At 39.7% G+C, this 25953-nt stretch overlaps 1 protein-coding gene across 1 annotated transcript; it reads left to right on the top strand.

The window, feature by feature from the left end:
- Positions 1-3263: 3263 nt before the first annotated feature.
- Positions 3264-16977, top strand: tent5bb (terminal nucleotidyltransferase 5Bb). The gene is made up of 2 exons (XM_085148827.1): positions 3264-3745; positions 11949-16977. The coding sequence occupies exons 1-2, from the start codon at positions 3590-3592 to the stop codon at positions 12972-12974; spliced, it is 1182 nt and encodes a 393-aa protein (XP_085004953.1). The 5' UTR covers positions 3264-3589; the 3' UTR covers positions 12975-16977.
- The last annotated feature ends 8976 nt before the right edge of the window (positions 16978-25953 follow it).

Genomic DNA, 25953 nt, shown 5'->3' with positions numbered 1-25953 from the left:
TTACAGGCTCCCCGCTCAAACACACCTGTGCTTCATCAGCTCGCAATCAAGACCCACTATTTCTTCGTATTATTGTATAGTCTTTATCTTACAATATAACGTTTTGTGAGGCAACTGTAGTGATTTTGTGCTATGTAAATTTAATTAAATATTTAAGGACCTGCTCGAGCCTTCACTCTTTGCCAGATTGTCTGCTACCTACTACTACTGATAAATTGGCTGTTTCTTTCTTTATGTTTTGCTTCCATGCATTAACCTCGTTGTTACTTTATATCTATCTTAGTGTTTGAACTGGATTCCATGGCGCTCTATCCTAAATTGTTTGATGCAGTGTCTAATCAATGGTCTGTGGTAAATATATTTTTACTTGCAGTGTGTATGATCTGAACACACCACACAACAACTGAATTTGAGGTGATGGTTTGATTTTGAAAGAAAAATCTGGCCTTTTGTGAATGTAGTTTTACTTTTGGGATTTGTGTTTAAGATTTTAACTGAACTGTCATCATAAGCCATTGTTCAAGAAGGGAAAAAAAGAGAAAAGGCTGAGGTGACCCAAATTACACAAGAGTTGGACTGAAAATCAGTAGTAACAGGTCTTATACAGTAATGAATCCAAATTTGAAATATTTGTTTCAACTCTTCAAACATACGTTCAGAGCAGTTTAGGAGAGAAATACAACAGTGTGTACGTGATGGAGGCTCTTTCATGGTTTGGGGCTACATTTCAGGCAGTGATATTAAGGATATTGTCAAAATAGATAGAATTATGAACACAGAAAAGTGCTGTCATATTTTGATCAAGCATGCAATACCACAAGCAAGCACATGTAAGTGTCTGATTGGTAGATGTTTCATTTCACAACATGAAAATGATTCCTAGCTACTGCCAATGCAGTAAAAGCATGCCCGGATATAAAAATACACAATCGAAGACTTCAGTCATGGATTGTCATCCCCAGAGCCCGAACCTCAAAACTTATTGAAGACGAGTGTGACTATCTTGATATAGAGTGGAACAAAAGGTGGCAAACATCCAAAAAAGTAGTCAAACCAAATATTGACTTGGAAAATAAAGCATGTATGTTTGTGCATTTCAATAAATCTTTGCACCCACTTCCCATTAGAAGGAATAGGGATTGACTCAAGATGTTTGCACAGCACTATACATCTTTTTCATGAATATCCTGTCAAGTCAACTGGCTTCCACTAGCTTCTGTAACTTAAAGGACATTCTGATTGAATTCTTCCTTTGTGGTTTCATATCAATACAATACAATACAACTAATACTGGGAAATAACCAACTAAATTTTGAGTTGTTTACATGTACTGCATTTAAAACACAGATTTAGCTATTGTGACGTCACCATTAATGTCACACACAATTGGCTGTTCATTTGAGGCCACTTGAAATAAGCAAAGAAAAAATAAAGAAATACTATTCAAATTAATTATATTATTTCAAACTGCAAATAGTCCATACATTACGTGAATAATCTACGGACCCATAAAAGGCTAGAAAATGAGTTGTACTTTAGGTATCAGCAGCTCGTGTTTAAATATAAACAAATAAATAGGAACTATATTCAACACTTTTTGTAGAGCTGGTGATAACAGTGCAGTGTGTGGTATTTGCTATTGCCGGTTGAGTCAATGCAGACTGACGTACAGTATTTACATTATGCACATGATATGCAAATCATGGCAATATTTTTCCATGTTGTCATTCTGCTTTAAAATGACACTGGGGCTTTCCTGTGTTTTTTCTGTCATGGTAGGAGACACACAAATTGCTCTTAAGAAAATGAAACAACGACAAAGCAAATTAAGGTCACAAATCCCTTTGCGTCCTCCCACAGGGGTCAATGTTGGTCAACCAAAACATCCAGAAATGTGTGACTCTTCATCATGACCTTATGTTGTACATAATGGTATCACCAAAACGAATTAGGTCATTTTCCTTTGAGCGTGGAGTAAAAAATGGTCATGTCTTCCACTGAGCAAAACTCTTTTCACATTTCCTCTAATTCTGAATTCTAATGTAGTGGTTCCAGTTAAAAGCAACACCTTCTTGCAACACCAATTACAGAAAATAAAAACAAAACAGATGACAAGTTTCTGTCCGGGAACAAAGGAGGGCTAGCAAAGGGGCTCTGATCTCTTCTTTGACAAGGATGACTTGGGGGAGCATTTTAAGATGAAATGCTATTAGCTTAACTTTCAGACAGATTGCCATGTAAATGTGTGCATATACTTGGAATCAATATAGAATACATGTTTTAGAAGTTTTGAATGTCAGTTTGAATGTCAAAGTTTTTTCTTTGTTTTCTAGATGTCTGAAAGAAAAGAAGGAAGGCAATAATACAAAGAAAATAGTTTGGGGTAGATGCATGGACCTCCAAAACGTTTGGCTATCATTTAAGAGATCATTGCCGTTGCTATTTAAGGCGTAACAATGGCTTTATAACTGTGTAACAATGTTTCTCTAACCTTAGCAAAGTAGTTATTTTAACAAAAAATTAATTATCTTTCCTGAAATGCAATTCTGTCATTCTGTCATTGTATCTAAACCCAACCAAACTTTAATCCCACTGTTTACATACAGTCGCATGAGGGATAAATGATGCTAGTCTACTAACAGCGGAATATTCAGAAAACAGTCCTAGAGGAAAAGGCCAGACAAATGTTGTGATGTGAAGCATTTGTTCATCTTTTAACACCAGCTCAAGAAGTTTCCTTTTCTTTTCTTTTCTTTTGAAAATAACTCAGGACTTTGGCTTTATAGAAGCATGTTATGATTGCTAATGTTACTGTTTTTAATTGTTTAAGCTTCACAGTATCAAATCAAAAAGGAAGTCTGTTATTTTTTTTATAATGAACTTTCAGCTTACTCCATTAAAAACACTGAATTTGAATATGATAATATTATGATTTGTTTCCATACATTTTAGTTGCGCATATATTTATTTTTGCAAAATGCATTTGAAGTAAACTTCCTTTGTCTTTTCTCCTTCCTATTAAACAGACCAGTGTGAGATGAGGTACTGTATGCAGTTTGGGTAAAGTCTTGAAGCCTGACGTGAGCAGTTCAAGCTTGTGTTTTTTTTTACTTGCACATAGTAATTACTATACTTCCTACAGTCATTGAACATGCCATGTGACGCAAGGGAAGTAGGTGTGTGTGGGTCTGTGCGCAAACGGAGTGCAGTCTGTATGCTGAAGCATTATTAAGGCTCTGGGCAGCCAATGGGGTGGCGCCCGTTAATCCCTGCTCGGTTAAAACCTCGGGCGAGTCCAGAGGAGGCTCTAAAGTGCACAGACAGTCAGTGGAGACAGAGAGCGACGCAGGCGCAGGAAGTTTTGTTCTGGGAATGTGCGATGTTCTAAAAGAGTTAACACATTTTGGAGCTTTCTGAAAGTTTTTCCACAAGAACAGACAGAGAGTGAGAGAGGGAGACGCACTGGGAGCTTTTCACACCCACTGTCGCCCTAACATCACCGGCTCTTCCTCGTGTGAGGAGAATTGCTTCAAGTTGTTCTAACAGTGCAACAACACTTTCTCTGGACGTCCCGTTGCCTCCGGTCGTCATGTCCTCCGGTGATGTCTCGGAGCAGAGTCGGCGGGTGAGCGTGCTGTCATGGGATCAGGTTCGGCGTTTGGACTCCATCCTTGGAGAGAGCGTACCGATCCACGGCCGAGGAAACTTCCCCACGCTGTCCGTGCAGCCCCGGCAGATCGTTCAGGTGAGACCCCTCTCACTAACTCTCTCATAGTCGTTTTGCTATCTAATAAAACGCACTGAAGCAGAAGTGACAGAGAAGAGGGAAAAGTACATCTTCTCTTAGTTTCATGTATCCCCGTATCGCCCTATTCTCAACAAACAGAGAGAAAAAGGAAATAAATTAATAAAAAAAACTGTTATTTACAACTGTTACCCTTGAAAAAGAGGTTTTTAATCTCAATGGGATTTTCCTGGTTAAATAAAGGTTAATAAAATAATAATAAATAAATTATTTTGATTAATTTGACACAAGGTGTGTTACCTTTTTGGGTGAAAGGCAATTTTAATGCTCTGCATATATAAAGATATTCCACCACTGTAGCTCACAACTGTGTCATATGCCATCTTGGTAATAAAATTTTTAGTAATTAGAAAATAGCAGTTTACAGTAGTCTGCTGACAGTGGGTGAGTGCAGTATATTTATTTTTCAGTGACTGTGGAGTCAATGAGATTTCACTTGCTCCAAAGGTACACAGTAACATAACTTCTAAACAAGCTAATCAAAATCAGGCCTACATATTATATAATAAATATTCTGTTTGCTCCACATTCTGCTGTTTTTCTGCAGTAATTAGGATTTGTGGCTTTAAAAGATACTTGATCACTTACTCTCAGACACATTAGTGGAGATGATCTGACACTGTGACTGCAGTTTTCCACTAGCTCACTAGTGCTTCTCCTCCGCAAGTCCCTTTTTCACAGTTTCTGTGAGATAATGACCACACCACAGTATATTTACTAGAATTGGAACGTGTGGGGATTTGCGTGGGCTGCAGTTTTTCCGGACATTAATAGCCTGTAATCCTGGTTCATACGTTGCTTGATTGATTAATATTTTCTACAGTGTTCATATGGGGGAGGGAAGACCCTTACACACACACACACACACACACACACACACACACACTTCAAAGACCCCTATAATCAAAGAGGCCTACCAGTGTAATCTCTCCCCTGTAATGCCTTTTTTCCATTATATAGTCCTCTAGTCATAGGGGACCTTAACCCTTTTTTCTTACTGCATTCTTTTTGTGGAACTTTCGGATTAAATTCTTAAGAAAATTTCTTATCCAGAATATTCATTATCTATTGTGTTTGAGTGCTGAGACATTGACATACTCAATACTGCTTAACCCAAAACACCAGTAAAGTTTTTTTTTAACTTACTAAAACTATAGACTGTATGTAAAAGATGGATGTAGCAATTGTGACATCACTCATTGATGTCACAATTCTGAAAACATGAAGCTCATCTACAAACAACGTGCCTCCGTCCAGCTAAACTCTGAGCACTATTCCACTGTCAGTTTTGCAAATCTCTGAATGCAGTTTGCATGAATTTTCACACATTGTTGACAGAGGAACACTGGCTTACAAAATGCAACACGCTGAGTCCCAGTTAATTCAGTTCGATTCAGTTCAATTTTATGTATGTGCAAGCGCTTTGGTGACAGTGGCAAGGTCAAACTCCCTAATAACCTCTGGCATAAACAGGCTCAGAGAGACGCAACCATCTTTCGAAAGTGGTTGGGGTGAGTGGATGAAGACAGTGATCAATAATAACTAATAAATAATACAAAGAGGTGTATAAACACATAGTGAGTGGAAAAGGTGACTAAAGAAGAAACTGTGCAGTTGACAAAATTCGATCATGTGTCATTGTGTGAAAGAGGCTTCAAGTGACGTATACAGGTGTTTTATAGAAGAAGAGGCAGAGCGAGAGGCGGAGGAGGCAGCGGAAAGCAATTCTAAAAATTCTCTTGTTAGTTCAGTTGACATAAATATGTCAACAGTGTGTATTGTTTTGTTTCGTGGAAGAAATAAGTTTTGATAAGATGGTTTTGAGTGGTGTGTTTCATTTTACACTAGATGTGTAGTTTGTGTTTTGAGTTTTGAGAAGTGGAGCCACGGTTTCTGGAAATGTGTTTAAGAAAATCTGGGAAAGGACTTAATGTAGCAGTGGGAGGTGGCGTCATAACATCTTTGAACCAACACATAGCTGCTATTGCTGCTGTTAATAAAATAAAAACTAATTGAGCAGATTAGGATTTCAAGTAAGAACAACAATGTTTAAATGTGTAGTTAAGAAGTCACACACATCCAGCTCAAATCTTTACGGAGTTCAAACAGTATGGAAGAACCTGGCAAATGCTATAGCAGCTTAGCTGATCTTATCCACTGTGAGTGTGAGGTCTATCATTTTTTTGGCCAAATGTGAAATGTTAAGATGTCTGCTGGTAGAAGCTATAAAGTTGGCTAACAGCTTCACTGTTTGATCTGTCACTCGCAGATGAAACAGCTCATTTACAGAAATATATCAATTGAGTGCAACAGTAAATCCCTGAAACCACCTTCTCTGTGGCAGCTGAACCTGTCAGGATTAACCTTTCTGGTGGAAACCATGAAGGCACTGCATCTATAAGTGTAGACTGATTTGAAATTGTGTTCTGTATGACCATGCAGATATTGTGACAAAAAAAATGAAGCAACACAATGCTCCCTGTTGAAAGACTTAATGTCTGCAAGTTGATTTTTATACCATGTGGCCATGAATGGAAACCAGTGGCAGTGTGGTTGGAGGTGGAAAAAGTTTTGAGATTTAAGCCACTATCAAATGGTTGACAGTAATGCGGGGTGTTTCATAGTAAATAGGCTGCAACATTCAAAACCACTAGTTTGCCACTTTTTCAACCTTCCCACCAGACAAAGTCATCCCCCTAAGTGATTTTGTAGCCACACTAGTATTTTGTTCTGTCATACTGGGCGAAGTAACTGATGGATCACAGTCCCAAAGGGTCACAGGACAATCTCTTAACAGTGTATTTGTCTAATATGCACATTAAAATAACATCTGTTTGTGGTCTGGTTGTGAGTGAACCCTGGGAGCAGTGAAGGAAAACTTTTGCCATTACTCACACTTTTGTGAACGTTGACAGCTCAAAGCCAGATCCTGTGATATCCCTCTCAGCAGACTAAACCTACACACACCCAGTGTACTACATACCGAGGAGCATCATATCACATGATGAAAAACGCAGATTACAGGACGCATGCATCATAGATACGTAAATTGTTGAATGGGTTCATACGTGGAGGCAGAGGTATGGGTTCTTATTTTTCATGAAACCTTGAAACATTACTCCACTCTCCAGACAGTAGCGAATGGCCTGGGTTTGAAGCAGAATATGAGGATGGGATTAGTGCCTGTAATAACAGTGGGCTTGAGGGTTGGGCATGACAAAGTGTTACTGTGGTAAATGGAGAGCAGTCGCCTGAGCCGCTGTTGCCCTTGCCAGACTGTAAACCAACTCCTCAGTAGGCTATTGTTGGGACCGAGCAACATGAAGACACCGCATGCTCCCAGTTCTCGTAGAGGAGGTAACCTGGGAACATTCATTTCTAGGCTGAATGTTTTTTTTAGTGTTGATGGTATCTCTTTGGCTGGGCTTTCCATTCATGAGTTGGAGTTTTCTGTCTGCTCATTTTAATTTCAAATTGAAAGTTTGCAAACTAAAACTTCCCATCGTTTCTTTTGTGGACAGGGCAATAGCTATATCTGGAACACACAAGGTGTAGATTTTATTTTTACATTTTAAAACCCATACATTAAAAATGTTTAAGGGTACTCTCTGTCATTACTCACTGCAAACTTTATAATAACTTGTTCATCACCCAATGCCTTTTTCTAGGTTGTATTTGTAAATATGATGCATTCTCAGTGAATTACCTGGTACAGTAAAGGTTACATCAAACCATCTTATGGTACAAATTAAAATTTTATAAAGTGAATCTATCTTTTGAAACCTATAATTCATTTACTCTGGTCTGAATCAGCTGTGTTTGTAAACTTGTAGCTTTTTCCTGTAGTTTGGCTTCTTTTGACACGAGAAAACTACAAGTTAACCAAAATGTGTGAATACAAACCACAGGAAGAAGTCAGTGAGTTCTGGATTAGCTGATAACATGGTTATGGTTCCATTCATGGCCAACAGGGTTAGTTGCTACAGCTAGTGTACTCTACACATCGGCTGTACTCTACTGCATCCCAGAAAGTGAACTCAGGTGTATGCTGCTCAGACTTGGTAGCTAGGTTGGATCGAGGTTGGATCAAGTTATCACGTTATCTAAAAAAAAAAAAAAAAACACTCAGGAGTTCAAAGACCAAAGTTTCTTGGTATTATTGTTTTGGTTTGCTTGATTTTAGAGTTAAAATACAAATACACAGACTACTTTTAAGTATAACTATATTTAAAGCAGCAAAAATAATTACAATGCCACAGGCAAGGTCAGCTTGTTATAAAATACAGTTGGCAAAAAACAAACAAACTAAGTGTTAAACATAATGAAATTTAAAAAATTAAAGAGCTGCGGGTGTATAAGTTTTAATTACTAGTTTTTCCACCTCAAGTTTTCATACTAAACAGTTTACATGCTTACACCTAAACTATTACGATTCTGTTCCAGTGCTGTATCCGAGTCTTTTAATTTGTGATTTTATATGAGGTAAGTCAGATGCTTGTGGGGTTAGTAAGACTGGTTTTTACTAATAAATCCACATACACTAGAGTGGTTCTCACCAGTTTAACCTTACATGGTTGGCACAGACATCTAATACAGCAAACGTCCCCCCAAATTGGTCCCTTGGATATATTCCTATCAAATAAAGTTTGAGTGGACTGAGACATTAAAACTTAAGTGAATCCTTGAAACTGAATCCTTCTTTGAAAACTTTTATCACAAGAGCATCATGTTTCAGCACACAACCCATTCTTGTCTAAGAGCACAAGTGAAATGAGCACCCGTGCATAAGAAATTTGAGGAAGCATTTTAAGTCAGAAGTAAAACCATCATCAGCATCCTCCGCTGTCTGCCAAGCTACTGTACTACTGACTGGCTGGGTTAGTCTTGGAGTGGATTTGAAGGTCAGGGACTCATAACTCCTCATTTGATGTCGCCATTTACTTGGCACAGGGATAATCTGTCTCACTGCCCAGAGCTCTCATTGGCGTCCAGGGGACTATGTGCTGGCAACTGGCTGGGTCATTTCAAACAGCTATAATAAAAACACACTTTGTCCACAGCTTAAATGAAATAGTCAAGGAAACTATTAAGATGCCAGAAGGAAAGTGGAAAGACTGTCGCCAAGGCGTTGTCAACACCAGACAGTCTGGTGTGTTTGCAATTCTTTTTGTAATGTGTTTTTACATCACTGTAAGTGTTAGGCTCTCATCAGGTGCTGGTGAGTCATTTGGGAAATGTACCATCCTGTTTTATGAGTGGTAAAGGATGCATTCTGTGGGGCTAGCACAGCTGTACTTCCCCGTACACTACTTTTGGGACTCCCAAACAAACACATTATAGTGTGCTGTTAACTCAAACCAACTGTTTAAGTGTGAGGTCAGTGAAAATACTTTCTGTGGGTTTCCCTTGGATAGGTTAAAAAAATCTCTGCAGTCTTGTCCACTGGACTGAAATCCTGCATAATTTCTCTCTGCAAAAATATCTTTCCTTTTCTCATTAGATTTTGGAGTAATGGGGTTTCTTTAGTTCATTTAATAGCACAATATACTATATATATTTGGCTGCTTTTGAAGTGTTTGCTTGTTGTTTCATTTAGGTTTAGGTAACAGAAAACTAGAAAGTATACTGGATTTGTGGTCAAACTGATTGAATTATTAGCAATATGTTGCTTTGTTTCAGAATCTGTAGTTTAAAAGGTTTTAAGAAACTACCATTCAGTTGTCAGGACATGTAGCATTTCATTGTCTGTGTATTAAGCACAGTGCATGATACTGTATGTTAGATTGCTTTGGTATAATCATTACATATTTAGTGGCTCCATAGTTTAGTAGTTTACACATTTAAGTAATAAGCAAAAGATTCCTGGTTTGATTCTGGGAGGAGACACAAATCCTCCAGTGTTGGGTTAGAAAGTCATCTGGTGTAAAAATCAAGCATCCAGAACTACTGGCTGTGGTAATTGCCTGTGAATGAGGCAGTAACTGAAATTAGCTTTCTTTTTTAAATAATTTTATTTAGTTTGTTTAATATAAATAAACAAGTCTATGAAAACACCAATATGGGGTTTTAGGTGGAGTAGTAACAAGTTTACTCATCCAGTTCTTCTTGTGTGATCTATCTCTAGCTAATGTGCTGATTACCAGATGTGGTCATTAAACAATGGCTTCAGGACACAACTTAACCTAATTCACTTGGAATTAGGTGGAACAAACCACAAAATGCATGTGGAAATCTGAGTTTTAGAAATCTTTGAGGATTATTAAATTCACTCTGGGTTGGATTAGACTGTGTGTGTAGCTAGTTAAGGGTTTTAAAGTGTTTTGTCTCTCTGATCGACTAATTTATAGTTCTAGTGAAAATAGTAGCTAGGAATAAAAAACAAAACCAACGACTTTTCGATGTGTCAGAATCATTTTTTTTATTTGTTCCCTGAATGACCAAATATGGGAGAAAAGTTTAATAAAACCAAAAATGACATATTCTGATATATTCTAATATTCTTGTCCAGGGTTAGAGTTCAGCTTAAGGCTTAGAGTAATATTTTTGCATTCAGTATGTGTGCCCTGTATTTTTTGCAGGTTAAACGTAGCATTATGGTTATACTCTCCTTCAGTATATAGGATTACCTGACTGGATAGGCATTGCTTGTCTCTACGCATTCAGTGAAGAGACATCACACCGTTGAACAGTAACATCAGATTCCCATAACATAGTGAGAGCATTTTAATGAATTGTGAACAGCTGTGCTTTGGATTTCTTCAGACTTGGCCTTGTTAGTTGCCCCCCCACCCCCACCCCCTGAGTGTGATTTGAGTGATGTAACAAACAGGAAGCACAAAGATCTTAACTGTCTGTAGTTCTGTAATTTTCCCAAGAACCACGGCAGTACATCTGTACAGTGTGTTCCGATAACCTTATGAATGCCTTTCTCAATTTGGTCCACATTCATAAGTTTAAAAGTTCACAGCTCAAAAGTTCCTTTTATGAGTCACTTACACCCGTCGAGCACAGACATGCTGCATCTTTTCCATATCTTATCTCTGTGGAGCAGCTTTTTGAGATAAAAAAAAAGCTACAGTCAGCTGCTCCCTGAAGCGTAATTTATGGTGCCACAAATGTCTGTCCGCGTACACGGTTCTAGTTGCACAGTGAGCGGAGAAGGGTTTTTAGATGTGCTCCTATTTTGTTCTCCAAAATCCTAACAGTGCGTCGCTGGATGTGCATGACCTATGTGCCTGTTGAAGATACATTAGTTGACAGGTGGGTTGGAATAGGGTTAGGGGTCACAGCGGAGTTCACCAGGAATGGGAAAAAAAACGTTGGTTTTACTCGGTTTCGATTCTTGTTACTTGTATATTGTAACTCTGCTTGTGTCTGCAGCTGGCTGATAGACTAACAACACCCCAAGCAAGAGTAGCCCACACACTGGTTGTGGCATATATTTCGTACACTGCCTCCATCACCAAAAAAGCTCTCTATGGGTAGACGGACCGTCCTCAGACTGCCTGAGGACTGTAAATGTGTTACCCCTGCTGAACCATAAATCCCGCTTTATTCACTAGAGGTCACCACAGTGAGTAGCTCCACGTATTTGATTTGGCTGATTTTTACACCAGATAAACTTTCTAACACAGCCCCTCAGGGGACTGGTATCTCGTCCTGGGACTGAATCTGGGATCTTTCACTTGTTAAGTGGAATTTATGGTGCAGTGGGGAAAAGCATTCGCAGTCACCTGGCAATCTGGCTTTGGCCCGTCTACTTATAGAGAGCTCCGTTGCCAGAGGGAGGTTTGTGGGTGCTCTTGCTTATGCTGTCGCTGGTCTCTCACTTTATAATGTAAATGGAGGTCATCTCTTTGAGTGAGAGACTACACCAATAAGTAGTCACTTAAGTGCCAGTTGCTCTTTAAAAAAGCTGCAGCGTTTCGTTCACTCCAGAGATGTGTTCTTCATGTAAGCCCTAAACAATAATAAAACACAGCAACTACTTTATTATGCAAGGAAAGATTAAACAAATATATACTTAAACTTAATCAAACTCAATTACAAATTTATGCTTTATTGTGCGTTCTACTTTCACAATAAACCTAATAAAGTGTTTAGTCTCTCATTTTGTGTCTTTTCTCTGTGTCTTTACTTTCAGGTGGTCAGGGCTCGACTGGAGGAGCACGGCGTGACGGTACGTGATGTTAAGCTGAATGGTTCAGCAGCCAGCCACGTACTTCATGAGGACAACGGCCTTGGCTACAAAGACCTGGACCTGATCTTTGGCTTGAGTTTGACTGATGACAAAACCTTCCGGCTGGTGAAGGACGTGGTGCTGGACTGCCTGGTGGACTTCTTGCCCGATGGGGTATGCAGAGACCGAATCACAGCCCTCGCCCTAAAGGAGGCGTATGTTCAGAAGCTGGTGAAAGTTTGCAACGAGACAGATCGCTGGAGCCTCATCTCACTTTCCAACAACACTGGCAAAAACGTGGAACTGAAGTTTGTGGACACGCTGAGAAGGCAGTTCGAGTTCAGCGTCGACTCCTTCCAGATTACTCTGGACTCATTGCTGCTGTTCGACCGCTGCTCGGAAACAGCCATGTCCGAGACCTTCCACCCTACAGTCCAGGGAGAGAGTATGTATGGAGACTTTGAGGAAGCTCTGGATCACCTCCGCTCCAAGACCATCGCCACCCGCAGTCCAGAAGAGATCCGGGGCGGCGGCCTGCTCAAGTACTGCCACCTGCTGGTGCGCGGTTTCCATCCATCTTCCGCGACTCAGATGAAACAGATGCAGCGCTACATGTGCTCACGCTTCTTCATCGACTTCCCCGACATAAACGAGCAGCAGAGAAAGCTGGAGGGATATCTGCAGAACCACTTTGCGGGCATGGAGGACAAGCGCTATGAGTATCTGGTGACTCTGAGACAAGTGGTGGATGAAAGCACTGTGTGTCTGATGGGACACGAGCGCCGGCAAACGCTGGCTCTTATTTCTGCCCTGGCGTTGCGTGTAATGGCCGAACAGAATGCCATCCCCGCTCTGTCCAACATCACCTGCTACTACCAGCCTGCTCCCTACGTCAGAGACGTCAACTTCAGCAATTACTACGTGGCGCAAGTTCAGTCACCCATGGCTACGTGCAGTAACTCTTATCAAACATGGCTGCCTTGCAGCTGAGCAGTGTCTTTTATCACTGTGTGGAAAGTTTATGTTTCCTTTTCTTTTTTGAACCTTTACTTTGATGTAAGCAGAACATTCATTAACCGAAACGTTCACTGTAAGGGGTCAGTGTTGTGTCGAACAGCCTTGGCTGTAGAAGACAATCCATTCTTCTCAGTGTGAAGCTATTTACCGGGTCTGTGAGCTGTACATCTTAAGTTTCTGGCTCTGCTGCCTTCACGGAATAGGTCTTTTGTTAGATGAACTTGCGTTTCAAAACAGGAAATTATATTTTCAATGTGTGCCTGTGATTTGTTTTGAATTTTTAAAGGATAATTTGGTAGGGAAAGTGAAGATTGTAAGGAAAGGAGGGAGGCAAATGACATGTACAAAGGTTTGGCCAGACTGGAAGGAATCTAACTGCCAACTTATTGCTCAGGGCATTTTCATCTAAAAACTTTTGTGCCCTAAACATTCAATTAATAGGTCACACAGCTATTAGCAACTACACAAAGTTTAATTTGTTATTGACCCAGTGCATAAAAGAATCTTCTGTCTTGCTGTCTGATCATCTGCATATTTACAGTACAGCCCAATTCACTACCTTATTGTTCTGTTTACACATGTTTCCTGTTGTGTTGAATGATTCTCACTAATGTCATTTTATTAAACGATTTTTTTTTAAACAAGTGATGATAAGAAAGCCAGTTGCACAAATTTACATATGCTCAAGCATCTAAACCTGCTGCAAGTGGAAAATGTTAGCAAATCGACTGAATTGTGTTAGAAATGCGACAGCTGAAGACATAAAACAAGTTTCAGTAATGTATAGTTATAACAGCGATGGAGCTCTTGAAGCTAGAACATGATGGATGCTGATGCATTGGGATTTTAGGGTGTCATGTGCTTGGTATCCCTGTAACAATGTAGCTTTGTTATTTTGACCCCCAACTTTGTTGTTTTGCCAACTCTTGTATCAAAAATATTCCACTAAGTTATATCAATTAACACTGCTGTAAAAAAAAAAAAAAGAAATCTAATATGAGCCATTATAATTATACCTTTTTGTTCTGGTATTTCATAACCAATGTGGATGTATATGGAAAAATATGAAGGCTTTATATATGAACTTTTTCAGTTTGTGTCTGATGTAGGCTCGGGTCTTAATGAAATGTAAATACTGGTTACGAAACCAAACTTTTTTTTTTGTCATTTTTTTTGTTCTGACTGTGGTTTCAGCTGACCTGACTGGGAGGGAAAAGGACCAAAGACATTCTTTGTGTAGCATGACAAACAAGGACTGTATATGGTTTCAAGTGCCTGAATATGACCTTTGTAGTAGTTGTTATGTATGAACTGTTTTTGAATCTTTTTCATTCAGGTTACTGTAAATTTCTATATCTAGGGGTCAGGGTACTTGTTTCATTAAAAAAAAATATCAAAAGTTTAACGATGGTGATACTTTGGTCTTTCTTTTCACATTCTTGGAAGAGAAGTAAGATGTGGATGATAAGATGTTGACTCAAATTTGTCTAGAGACGTGCAGAATAAATGCATACTTTATCTCCGGTCGGTGTATTGCACTTTCTCGGTTTCAGTTGCTGTAGATCTCCCTCTGTGTATGTTTCGGTATCTTTCTCAATCACACACAAAACAGCTTGTGTGTTGTCTGTGTTCCATCAGCTACACAAAAACACTTATTTGTTCAAGCTATGTGCCTCCCTTTTTTTGCCTCCCTGAGCAGTTTTCCCATGAGCCTGCACCTGTGCATTAGTCACGTCCCGCCAGCTGTGAATCTGACAAAGGTTTCCCTTTGCCCTATAGTCTCAAAAATGGAGATCTCTGTTACCTTGGATGAGTTGAGCTCTAATAGATGCTGCTGAGAGCCAGGTGGTAAAATGGAAGTGCCGCCTTTTCAATAATGTCATGATATATTCGATATATACATGATATACTGATGATGAGCATGCTTTTTATTTATTTCTCCTCACCAATATTTCTCTCCTATGATATTTTGTAATTACTTTTGCATAACTGGGAACAACTTCTTGGTATTTACTTGAGCATGAAATGGCAAATAGCTTGACACACCTGCTAAATATTTGTGGGTAAACAAGACATAGTACTTGGTCATTAAGGAAGTGCTGGAACAAATAAGTGAAGTCCTTGGTTATAAGTTCAATTGGAAGAAATGCATCTGTCAGAATGATTAAAGAGGCGAGGTATAAATGCAGCTAGGGAAACAGCCAGTGAGGACAGCTAATCCTCAGTGGATTAGCTGTCAGAATTTTCTCCAAACTGCTACACAAACAGTCAAGGAAACATGTAGTCGGACTCTCACAGGGAGCTCCATGGGATAAGCATGCGTGAACACGGCAACTGAGACGGAGCTTGCCTTACCTTTAACAGCCCAACGATTTCTGCGTCTGGTAGCCAGACCTCAAGAGATTTTTAGAGAGCTGGGAGGAAGTGTGTAAATGATAATAAACAAACTACAGCAAGTTGTCAAAGTTTAATTTGCTCAAGATTAAAGCTGAACTTGTAGCCGTGTGAGCATGACTCTGTTTATGAAAATGGAGGCCAGTCAGTCTACTGCAGATCGATTGCTCTGAAATTTCATACATAAATTCATATATAAACACATGCATACATAGAGTTTGATGATCTGAATTTGGCTGTAGGCTGTTGACTTCAAACTTATGAAATTTAATGCTGTTTTACTTGATTCTTTGGTTGCCTTTGATCTACTTAGTGACAAAGAGACTTCTGATTATCCATCATTTTAGAATCTCAAACATAGTTTTTACCTGATTATACCAAAACTTTGGCCCAGACGTGAAATTTTGTAAATTTAGGTAAGGGGTATAATAATAATGTATACTTTATTGATCCCCATGGGGAAATTACTCTCTCTGCATTTAACCGATTCACTCAGTGAAGCAGTGGGCAGCCACTAAGCAGGCACACTGGGGTGCAGGGTGTAGGGACAGTACCTTGCTCAGGGGTACCATTCAGTGGATTTGAACCCCTGCCCTTCCGATCATGGGGGGACCACTCTACCTACTGAGCTATCCCTGCCCCCAAATCTGTATCTGTATTGGTGAAGGTGCAGGCACCAGTCACAAGCTTTCTGTAATAACAACTAGTCCTAACGATTCTTAAACTTTGCCAGTAGGTTCCAAACTATTAGTTGGTGTCCTGATGAAAACCATCATTGTAGCATTGTATTAATCAGAAAATATTTAAAGGTATAAAGAAGTTCTAGACAGATTTACCTACAATGTGAACATGAATATGCTAGCAGTATTGCATATAATTTAGCATGCTAATGTTAGCAATGGAGTCCGGTGCTTTTTAGCCTTGTACGTATTTGCGGATAACATGATGTTGTCTGAACAAAACATTGTCAGAGATTGTTACGTAGTGACCAAAGCAGCACGAGGTTTTTAGTACGTACCTCTCTGCAGCTAACTTGATGACTGCCAGCAACCTCTGGTAACCACTCGGGTTGCCAACTGTCCCGTTTTAGCTGGGACATCCCAAATTGACTATGTGCACGTTAGCATATGCTACTTCTGGTGCAGAAACTCCTGTGGGGAGCTTTGTTTCCGGTGTCCTATTCGCGCCCTGTTTACGGTCCAAAACAAGTTAAGCAAATGAATGAATCAAGCGGCGATTTACATTTCTATAGATGTCTCGGGCATTTACCCAATATATCTGTAAATGATGTTCATCGACTTGTCGATATTTTTCCCTGCGCCTCAGAGCAAAAGAGAAAAGGGATTCAATTGTTATATTTCTCAGCTGTCCCTTGTTTATCGCGGGTGTTATGTTCTAAAAATAACCAGCGATAGGTGAAATCAAGTAGCCAATTTTATTTTTTGACGGTGCAAAACGTTTCGTGGACATACAGTACTGCACTTCAGAGTCACACTGCTAGCGATCGATGCAGCGATTCTGTACTGTACAGGAGAGACGTCACGGAGGAGATCGTCTGCAGCGATCAGGACGCAGGACACAATGTAACGTAAAAAATAAAAAGCCTGCAAACTTGCCCTAAAAAATCTGCGAAACAGCGAGGTGAAAGGTGAACCGTGTTATAGTGAGGCACCGCTGTAATTTTGAAGGTAAGTCACAACATACCCTTCGTAAATACTAATGTATAGAAACCCTTACCAGCAATCATTCATTTTGTGTGTGGCTTTTTTCACGGTTTGTTAACATGCTGTGTAGGTGTGTACTTGACTAGCGGATATCGACATAACGGGGGAAACATCTGGTTTGACTATTCTTCACCTGTAGTTTGAATGCTGAACATTTGCCTGTTTAAATCATGAGACCAGTCACTATACAGAGATGTGCTTCTGAATGTGGACGATGTGTCTTCTGCTGCAGTTCTGCTTGTGTTGAGTGATGTAAACAACTGATCGATCTAAACTCTTTAAATGTCAAAATTGATCATTAGATTTTTTATGACACAACAGTGGTGAGTGTTCCCACCTTCTGCTCTTTGTAACTTAACGCGATCTTTCCGTATTCGAGTTTTGGACATGATTTTGGAGAATATCTTCGCAGTAGCGATTGACCGCAAAGTAAAGCTACCGGAAATGTACAACCCCACATCCAGTCTCAAACCAGGAAGTTAGCATTTTCTCGTGCACAGGGTCAATAATGAGCAAAATTATTTGTGTCCTTTATTCTACCTTAAATATCCAGTATATTGTTACCTGCAACGCCACTGACCAAAAAAACGGCGTGCTTAAAAATACCAAAGCTCATTTTGACCGCAGTCGTATCAGACAAGTGCTTCGTGTCCAGTCATGGCCAGTTTCGCACACGTGATATGTGATTGTGACTTGCTGTTTAGTCTCCATAGCATAATAAACTAATAGTAATAAACTGGATAACTGATATAACTGTATTTACAGTAATTTATTTGAATATTTTTTATTTTTTGCTAATTTTTTAAAGGAAATGCCCATGTGATTTCTGTCATCATTTACTGTATTTTTCTTTATTGTTTGCCCAGCTGGTTGTGCATTGTGCTTCTGGCATGCCAGAGTGTGTCTTATTTGATCATTAAAAACCCTAGTAACCACTCATCAATCAGCTGGGGGATACACACTTTTTCCTAGTGATAGGTGGTTACTAGGGGGTCACTGACATTTTAACAAATGGTTTCACAACGACCGCCAGCAATCAGTCAGGAATTAGACATTTTTTTCGTCATGGAATTTGGTTGCCAGATGATCACAGACAGCTCCCTAGCACTGCATGACTGCGTAAATGCTGTAAGTAAGTTCAAACATGAGTTTTGGGACTTAAATGTTGTTAGGATTTGCACTGAGAATAAATGTTACATAAATATCAATCTTATTAAATATGCAGCCTCTGACTGGAGAGCCTAAGTGGCAGGGAAACAAAGTTGAAGTGTCTTTGAAGTCTTTAATTTTGTGCAAACAACAGCAGGATGTTAAAAGTTTTCACTGCTTCACCTATAATAATAACAGTAATGGATTGCATTTATATAGCGCTTTACAATTCCACTATTCATTCACTCTCACATTCACACACTGGTGGAGGCAAGCTACAGTTGTAGCCACAGCTGCCCTGGGGCAGACTGACAGAAGCGAGTGGCGCGATATGGATCGCGCCATTGGCCCCTCTGGCCAACACCAGTAGGCGGCAAGTGAAGTGTCTTGCCCAAGGACACAACAACCGAGACTGACTGGCTCGAACCGGCAACCTTTCGGTTACAAGACGAACTGCCAACTCTTTGAGCCACGATCGCACCTACTGAACATCAAGCAAATTAGCAGGTGGCCTTCAAAGACTTCAATCTTTGTGCCAAGACCCACTGCTTGGTATTTGTTGGTACACACAGTTAAAATGTGCTCCTTTTATTTTCAAATAAAAATGATTAATTTCGTGTGGAATTTTTTTTTTAGATAGCTTTAAAACTCGTAGTTATAAAACATTAAAGCAAACCATGGTGGAGTCTTTAAGTTAAGTTATTCAGCATCAATGGCCAGCAACTTTCTTCAAGAGGAGCAGAAAAATCATGCACCTGAGATTTAAGGCAGTGTAACCACAGCTGTGTTTTTCCTGGACAAAGACCACAGATAAATATGACACTGTGGAAAGCACTGTGGTTCATAGTGTTCCACAGCGCCCACCAGCTCTAAGCAGCTTGGCCTTCTCAGCTCTGTTTTCTCCGGTCTACGTGGGTGGGCCTCTTGGGATGAACTCTCACCACAGACATTGGAACTTAAAAGGTCTTGTTATCATTTTCTCCCCCCCTCATGTGTCAGTCTTCTGCAGACAGTAATCTCTATCTGACAACTGCAATGTGAATGTTGCGCAGAAAGTTTGCCGAATATATTGCGGAAATGTCTTCTTTAGCGGTGATAGACACCACCTGTGGGTGGATGGGAAGGGTCAAGACAAGCATAATACCAAGAGTGGTCTCCACTGTACGAGACGTCACTGTTATCAAATCTCAGCTCCCTATCTCGACATACTGGCTGTCAGAGGGGATTGTAGAAGAAAAACAAATTTGTCCTCAGTTGAGACGATACATGGGTGGCTGAATCCTCTAAAAGAATGAATGCAGTGAACTTGAAGGAGGAAGTTAAAGGAATATTTATCTTGGGAGGTGGGGTTTAGGGAAAACTAGAGAGGAAGTCGACGAATCCAAAGTGCTTTCCCCGTTTCAATGGTTGCATTGCAAATTAAATTCCAAAAAAGTACAATCACCCACAACTGCAGCATAATAAAACAAATTTAATTCTTTAACTCTGGAATGATTGAACTGAACTCATACTAATTTCAGTCTTTTACAGCTGAAGAATGAAGGAAGTGGTGCTGAAATTTTTCTCATAAAGTGGTTTACTGGACTGGGTGGCATTGCTCCATCCATCATCATGTCGTTAGCAAGCAATTCCCAGGAGCTCACAAGATTTCTATTTGTAGCATCTGTGGATATTCAGAGCGGCTTCACCATGGTGATGTTTTATTTGTTGTCCTGAAATGCAAACGAGTTGCCAATTTCATATAGTGGGCTGTAAAAACTATGCATCCAACTTGGGTTCTTGGTGCACTTTTTGTACCACCGATTGAGTTAAAAACACATTTATTGGGAAATTTCTGTCCAAGAGATTGTAACTGTTTGACATTTAAATGACAATATAAAAATCCAGCAATTAAAAAAAATCTGTTGTACATATGTTTTCACTCCCTTTTTGGACGGTTTTTTAACGATGATAGAAAGTATAGCACTTCTCTTTTACTTATTTAATTTTTAATAGAGAAAACATCCTTTTTTAAAATAATCAAGTCTAGGTGACCCATAAAGGCAAAAAGTACACTTTTAAAAGTTTCACTAGATTTATTAATAGTTAAATCCCCTGTACAGCACTCTTAATTCATCTTCTTAACATGGACAATGTTGCCAGAGACCTATTTAAGACAAGGGTTAGAAAAGCTTTTCACCTGTTTTTGGAATTTCCCCATATGTGAAATGCCCAATGAACATGATGGTGAGCCTAGTATCTAAAACTAAGCTTGTTTAGCATGTAGCTAAAATTCAAGCCCCTCTGACAGCAGGTAACAGCTTTTAGTGCTGGCAAACTTTCTACCGACTTTGGAAACCTGGATTTGGGTCGTTTATCCCATTCATTCGGGCTGTTTGGTCCCTACACAGATCATATGTTGGGTTTAAGTCTGGCCTTTGCTTGAGCGACTTAACACAGATACCTTTTATGAAACCACTTCTTTGTTATGTAACTAGGCTTCTTTTATGTAGACAAAGGTTAATGTATAAAGGGTGCATTCTATACCATGGGACCAAAAATGTGCTCTGGCCTTCTGCAGCAGTAATTATCCTTACAATGTTTGTAATCTGTGGTTCTAGAAGTTAAGAAAAAATGCTAAGTGCACCTCAGTTAATCAATACAAGTATTTATTTCCTTTATGGCAAAATTTAGATTTTCACCCTACACCCTCTAACTTCCAGAAAAGCGTATACTCCTTTTCAGTTATCTTCAGGCCTTCCAAATTAAACATTTTTAAGTCTGATTTTATTCATATTTCCTATTTAAAATGTCCTTTTCTGATATTAATGATCTATACTCCCATATGATGTCAGTAAAACAGAAGCAGATGCCTTAAATCCGACCACAAGTCATCCAGGTAACTTGAAACTTTACAACGCATTTCCTCGAGACCCCAGTAAGACATCTGCTAAAGCTGAAGCAGATCAGATGAACCGGTGTCGAGATAAGAGCTGAGCAGATGCAGTTATATGCATAATACAGAGCTTCCTTTTATTTATTATTAGGAGCATCTTAAATCATTCTGTTTTGTAGAAGCATTTCTTCTTACACTATAAACCAGTCATGTAAAGAAAAAGGACACCCCCACACATCTTCCTCCAAACCAAATGAAAATGAAGTAAAGGTGACTTTACCATTACTTTTACTCCTATGAAACCACACAGTAGTAAAGATAAAATAACATAATAATAGTGCCAAACTCCCCATAAAGACCAGTTTAGTGATGAATCAATCACCAGAGTCAAAGCAAGTCATAATTTTCCTGTAGTCACACACTCTGTAATTCCTTCAGTAGCCAGATTTATTCTTCCAAAATAAGCAGAACACAATTCTCCTCATGTGAGTGCTCTCCTTTCACCACTTTATTTGTACAAATTAGTGAGTAAGCTATGATTTACAACAACATCATAGGCGGTGAGCAGACGCCGCTTTCTGTGTTTTCATGACAAAAAAAGAGCTGGAACACAGAAGGAGCTGAATGCAGAATTCTGTTGAGTCACTCCCAGACTGCAAATAATGAACTGTATTTTTAAGAGAGTCCCAGACCATCCAGGGTGTAGACTATAAACAAAATGAGCCTCCGTGTGAGTGAACGGCACAATTTTGGGAAAGATGTGCCGAATGGAAATGACACGTCTCGGAACGGCGCCGTGTTTTCTTTTAATACGACATGGTTGCTTTCAGGTCACAGGCATTCACAAGAGCGCTCATGTGAAAGTAACAGTGTGATACCAACATCTGCTCGGACCAAACACCAGCCTGCTTTCATTTGGTTTGGAGAAAGATGGGCGGGGGTGTTCTCTTCCCTTATCCGACCGGTTTCCTGATGGCCACTGTAAACACTGGCTCTCTCAAAGGTCACAGTGTTTGTCACTCTTGGGCCCCCGTGAGGAGCTCTGCTCTCATAAATATTAATGGCCACTGTACCGAATGGGGCCTCTGGCTGTTAATATGGGGTGTAGAGGATGGGAGGTGGGGCTGTTCCTTTAAACGCTGCAAGAGTCTCCTCCACTGTGGGGCCATGAGAAAACAGAGGGAAGGGACCTGGGAAAGTCTGGCCCTGATCCTGCATTTGGATCTTCTAAGTTGAAAGTGGCCTGTTTTGATTGCCAGGTGCTCGATTTGGCTCTGAAGATGAAGCCAGTGGTAATACACAGTTTCACTTCAGACTATATCAGCAGTCTGTTTGAATAAACAGTGTCTGTAAATTCTCCCCCAAGTGATTGATTAGCCTCCAGCCACTGCAACTATTCAGCACACCAAGCTAGGCTAGTACTGTATAATAAGCCTTATTTATCAGTTGGCCTCAGACAGCTTACGTAACTGTTATGTAACAGCATGAGTCCACACAGACAAAGTATACCATGCTTTCCCATTAGGCCTGAGCTATATAGCACACCCAACCTTCAAATAAAGAAAACCTCAGCACATCTGGTTGTCTTCTGAATTCAACCACAACCAAATGATACAGAGACAACAGCCGGGATGGGCAAAAAATAAGCTTTTTTTGGATGAAAAACAACTTGGGTCTGTGAAGTGTGGATAAAAATTAGGTAAATTTTAAAGGAATGATGGTTTGATTCATGATCAAACAAAATAATAATGAAAAAAAACTATTTTTGCAGCTTTCTGAATATAAAATATGCTCTCTCTGAAATTCCAAAAGAAACCATCCAAACCGGATGGAATTTGTGAGGTATGAGACGTGTGAATCAATTCACATAAAATATCAAACATAAGAATATATATTTTTCAGGGATATTGTACATGCCTCCTGCTTGCTAGCACTGGGGGCTCATTTTTCTCTTGACTGGATATCCACACACTCTGTATCCACAGTCATAAAACGAAGCAATATTTCACCAGCAGTGTTTTTGTTTCCTTATGAAATATGGCTCAGTGAGCAATGGCACCAGGCCTCTGTTCTGACAAGAAGCCAGTGAGGGTTGATGGATGGACTTCAGTTTGACTCATTGCAAGTGAGAGGGAATGACATCTGATCTGATGAGGTGGAAAATGACAGGATTGCTTGTGTTTCCATCAACCACCAACCTCTGCTGGGTTTGGATCAGGAGAGGTAAATCACTTCCTAACCCTTGTGTTTTTGTATTATGTAAACTTCAAATTTACCTCTGTTTAGTTGTACCTGATAGAAAAGGATGATTGCCCTCACATAAAGGTTATTTCATTCCATTTGTGCAAGCAGCAAAAAGGATGCAAATACGGAGCCATAAAATCTATATAGTGAGGATATTGGGCTCAGCAAAGCATTGAATGTTATCATGAAAGACAGCTACACAATTACCATCAGAATGTGATATAACATACAGTTACTGTTCAATAACTACCAAGCTATCACACCTTCACGAGTATCAAATATTGAAGAGTAACTACTTTATTATGACACCAATACAAAATTAACTACTGGATTGTTGCAAGTAATAATTTAAAGGGAGGAAACTGTAAAAGCCAGCAAGCGATCATAAGGTAAACATCCTTTTTTTGCAATCAGTTGAACTACAGTTGAAGTAGTAACCATGATATTTCCATATATATAATAATCTGTTTCTTCACTCTCTAAGAATAGATGAACTATGACTACACAAAATTTATACTGACAGTCCATGAAAGTGTTTCCTCTGCTCTGCACATGTGCGTGAGACATTTAGGGCTGAACAGATGAACAGTGCAGACTTTCTGTCTATGTAAATGGGAAACAGAATCTTAGTGTTCGTCATACAAATGAACTCTGGGAACGGTAACGTCCACCACTCAAATATTTAAAGTTCTTCCTGTTTTTCACGTTATTCATTTATATGTTCATATTTAAACACAGCCAAAGTTGTAAATAATGAGATCAGCATATGTGCGGGCCATCCATGCGAGGAAAAAGCTTGCTCATGTGACCTGCTCATACTTCCCATTTATTTTGGAACATTTCGCTCTCTTCACACTGCTCTCAAAGCTTGACTTGAAACAGTTTCTTTTAAAAAGATTCTTGACACTGTACTGTGTGACTGGGAACATCTGTCCCTAATATGGTCCACAACTCTGGCTGTGTGCGCAGCAAAAAAGCTCGACCAAACAAGACACCACCTATCCAGTCAGCTATAGCAGGACAACCAGGAAGTACTGCGTGCTGTCCAAGCATTAGCTGCAAAGTGAATTGGGTTGCTGTGCATAGGAATGGTTTTGTGAGTCCTGTTTGCAATTGAAAACAGGTTGTTTAAGACTGTTTGAACTGAGATGCTGCACCAATACCCAAACCAAAGCAAAATCTAACGGATTTAAAAAAACAAAACAAAAAAAGCCCAAACTATGTATATATATATATATATATATATATATATATATATATATATATATATATATATATATATATGTATATATATATATATATATATATATATATATATATATATATATATATATATATATATATATATATACATATATATATATATATATATACACACACATATACCCCCACCAGAATTATGTGAAAGTGTGATCTGTACAATAGCAGCTCCTTTCATCTTCAGCCATCCCCATCCTCTTCCTTCTCCAATCCCCCTCCTCTCCCTTTGCACATTAATCCTCTCTCTCTTTTTCCTTTCTTGCCTTTCTCAGATTGATCAAATATTTGGTCTTCATGGGGCCTGGGTCTGTTTATTTTCTGGAGTGCATTTTCAGCAGCGGTCTGGCATGTGTGGTGGCTCAACAGTGCCGTCTCAGACATCCCAGTGTTTGGCTTAGCGGCTGGGGACGGAGGGAGAGCTGGTGTCCGAGACTCCGAATGTGTGCCGGCAGCGCAGGCTGTTCTCCTTTTGCAGGGCAAACTGGGACCTGCAAGCCTCACACACACTGTGGCCATTCACTCTCCCAGCACACAGGATAGAGTATGGATTGTTGAAGGCCAGTGGCAATGCCAGGAATGCTGAACCCTAGTTCCTCCCTGGGAAAAAAAAAGAAGCCATTTGGTTCTCTGTCACTCTCCCTCTCTTTCTCACTCCCTCTGTCTTTGAAAAGGGTTGTCTTTGAAAAGTTGCAGCAGTCTGATGAGAGGGATCACTAGTGCATAAGCTGACCTGTTTCCTCTTTCCTACAGATTCCAGCCTGGCCAGTCAGAAAGGGCCTCCCAGCCAAAGGAATTCTAAGGAGAGTCACTGCCTTCCACACTGGTATTTCCTGACCCAGTCTCACATCCCAAGTGGCTCATTCATAGTTATAGCAATGAAAAAACTGAGTACTATATAGAGATGGACACAAAATACTAAATACATCCTTAATCCGAGCTAAACCACGACTTTCCTGCTTGAGGTGAATTCCCATCATTTCTATTTTTATCAACTTTTCATTTAAACTTTTTTGGCATTTCGTATTAGTGAAATATCCAGATGTTTATTGGCTCGCACTTTTGCTCTTAATCATGTCTGTGATGATCCTTCGTAAGTGTGTATTATCATTTTGATTAGCCGCAGTGAATGTCGGTTGGGGATGACCTTTTGCGGCTTAAATACTTTCTCCGTATGCGGAACCACGATCATCGAGACGTGTGGACACATCCATCCATCCCTGCAGATCTAATTTGTCCAGTTTCAAACCCCCGGAGGTGTGCGTGACTGTGTGTCCGCTCAACAACTCAAGCCACTGTGAGTGTAATA

Source organism: Neolamprologus multifasciatus, chromosome 22, assembly GCF_963576455.1.
Source record: "Neolamprologus multifasciatus chromosome 22, fNeoMul1.2, whole genome shotgun sequence".
Taxonomy (NCBI): domain Eukaryota; kingdom Metazoa; phylum Chordata; class Actinopteri; order Cichliformes; family Cichlidae; genus Neolamprologus; species Neolamprologus multifasciatus.
Note: the sequence above shows the minus strand (reverse complement) of the source record. Positions and strands in the feature narration are given on the sequence as shown.

Bases quoted from the DNA above. Each gene is read 5' to 3' on its own strand.
- tent5bb (XM_085148827.1), top strand. From the start codon at position 3,590: ATGTCCTCCGGTGATGTCTCGGAGCAGAGTCGGCGGGTGAGCGTGCTG. The intron at 3,746-11,948 runs GTGAGACCCCTC...CTTTACTTTCAG, and splicing joins AGCCCCGGCAGATCGTTCAG to GTGGTCAGGGCTCGACTGGA.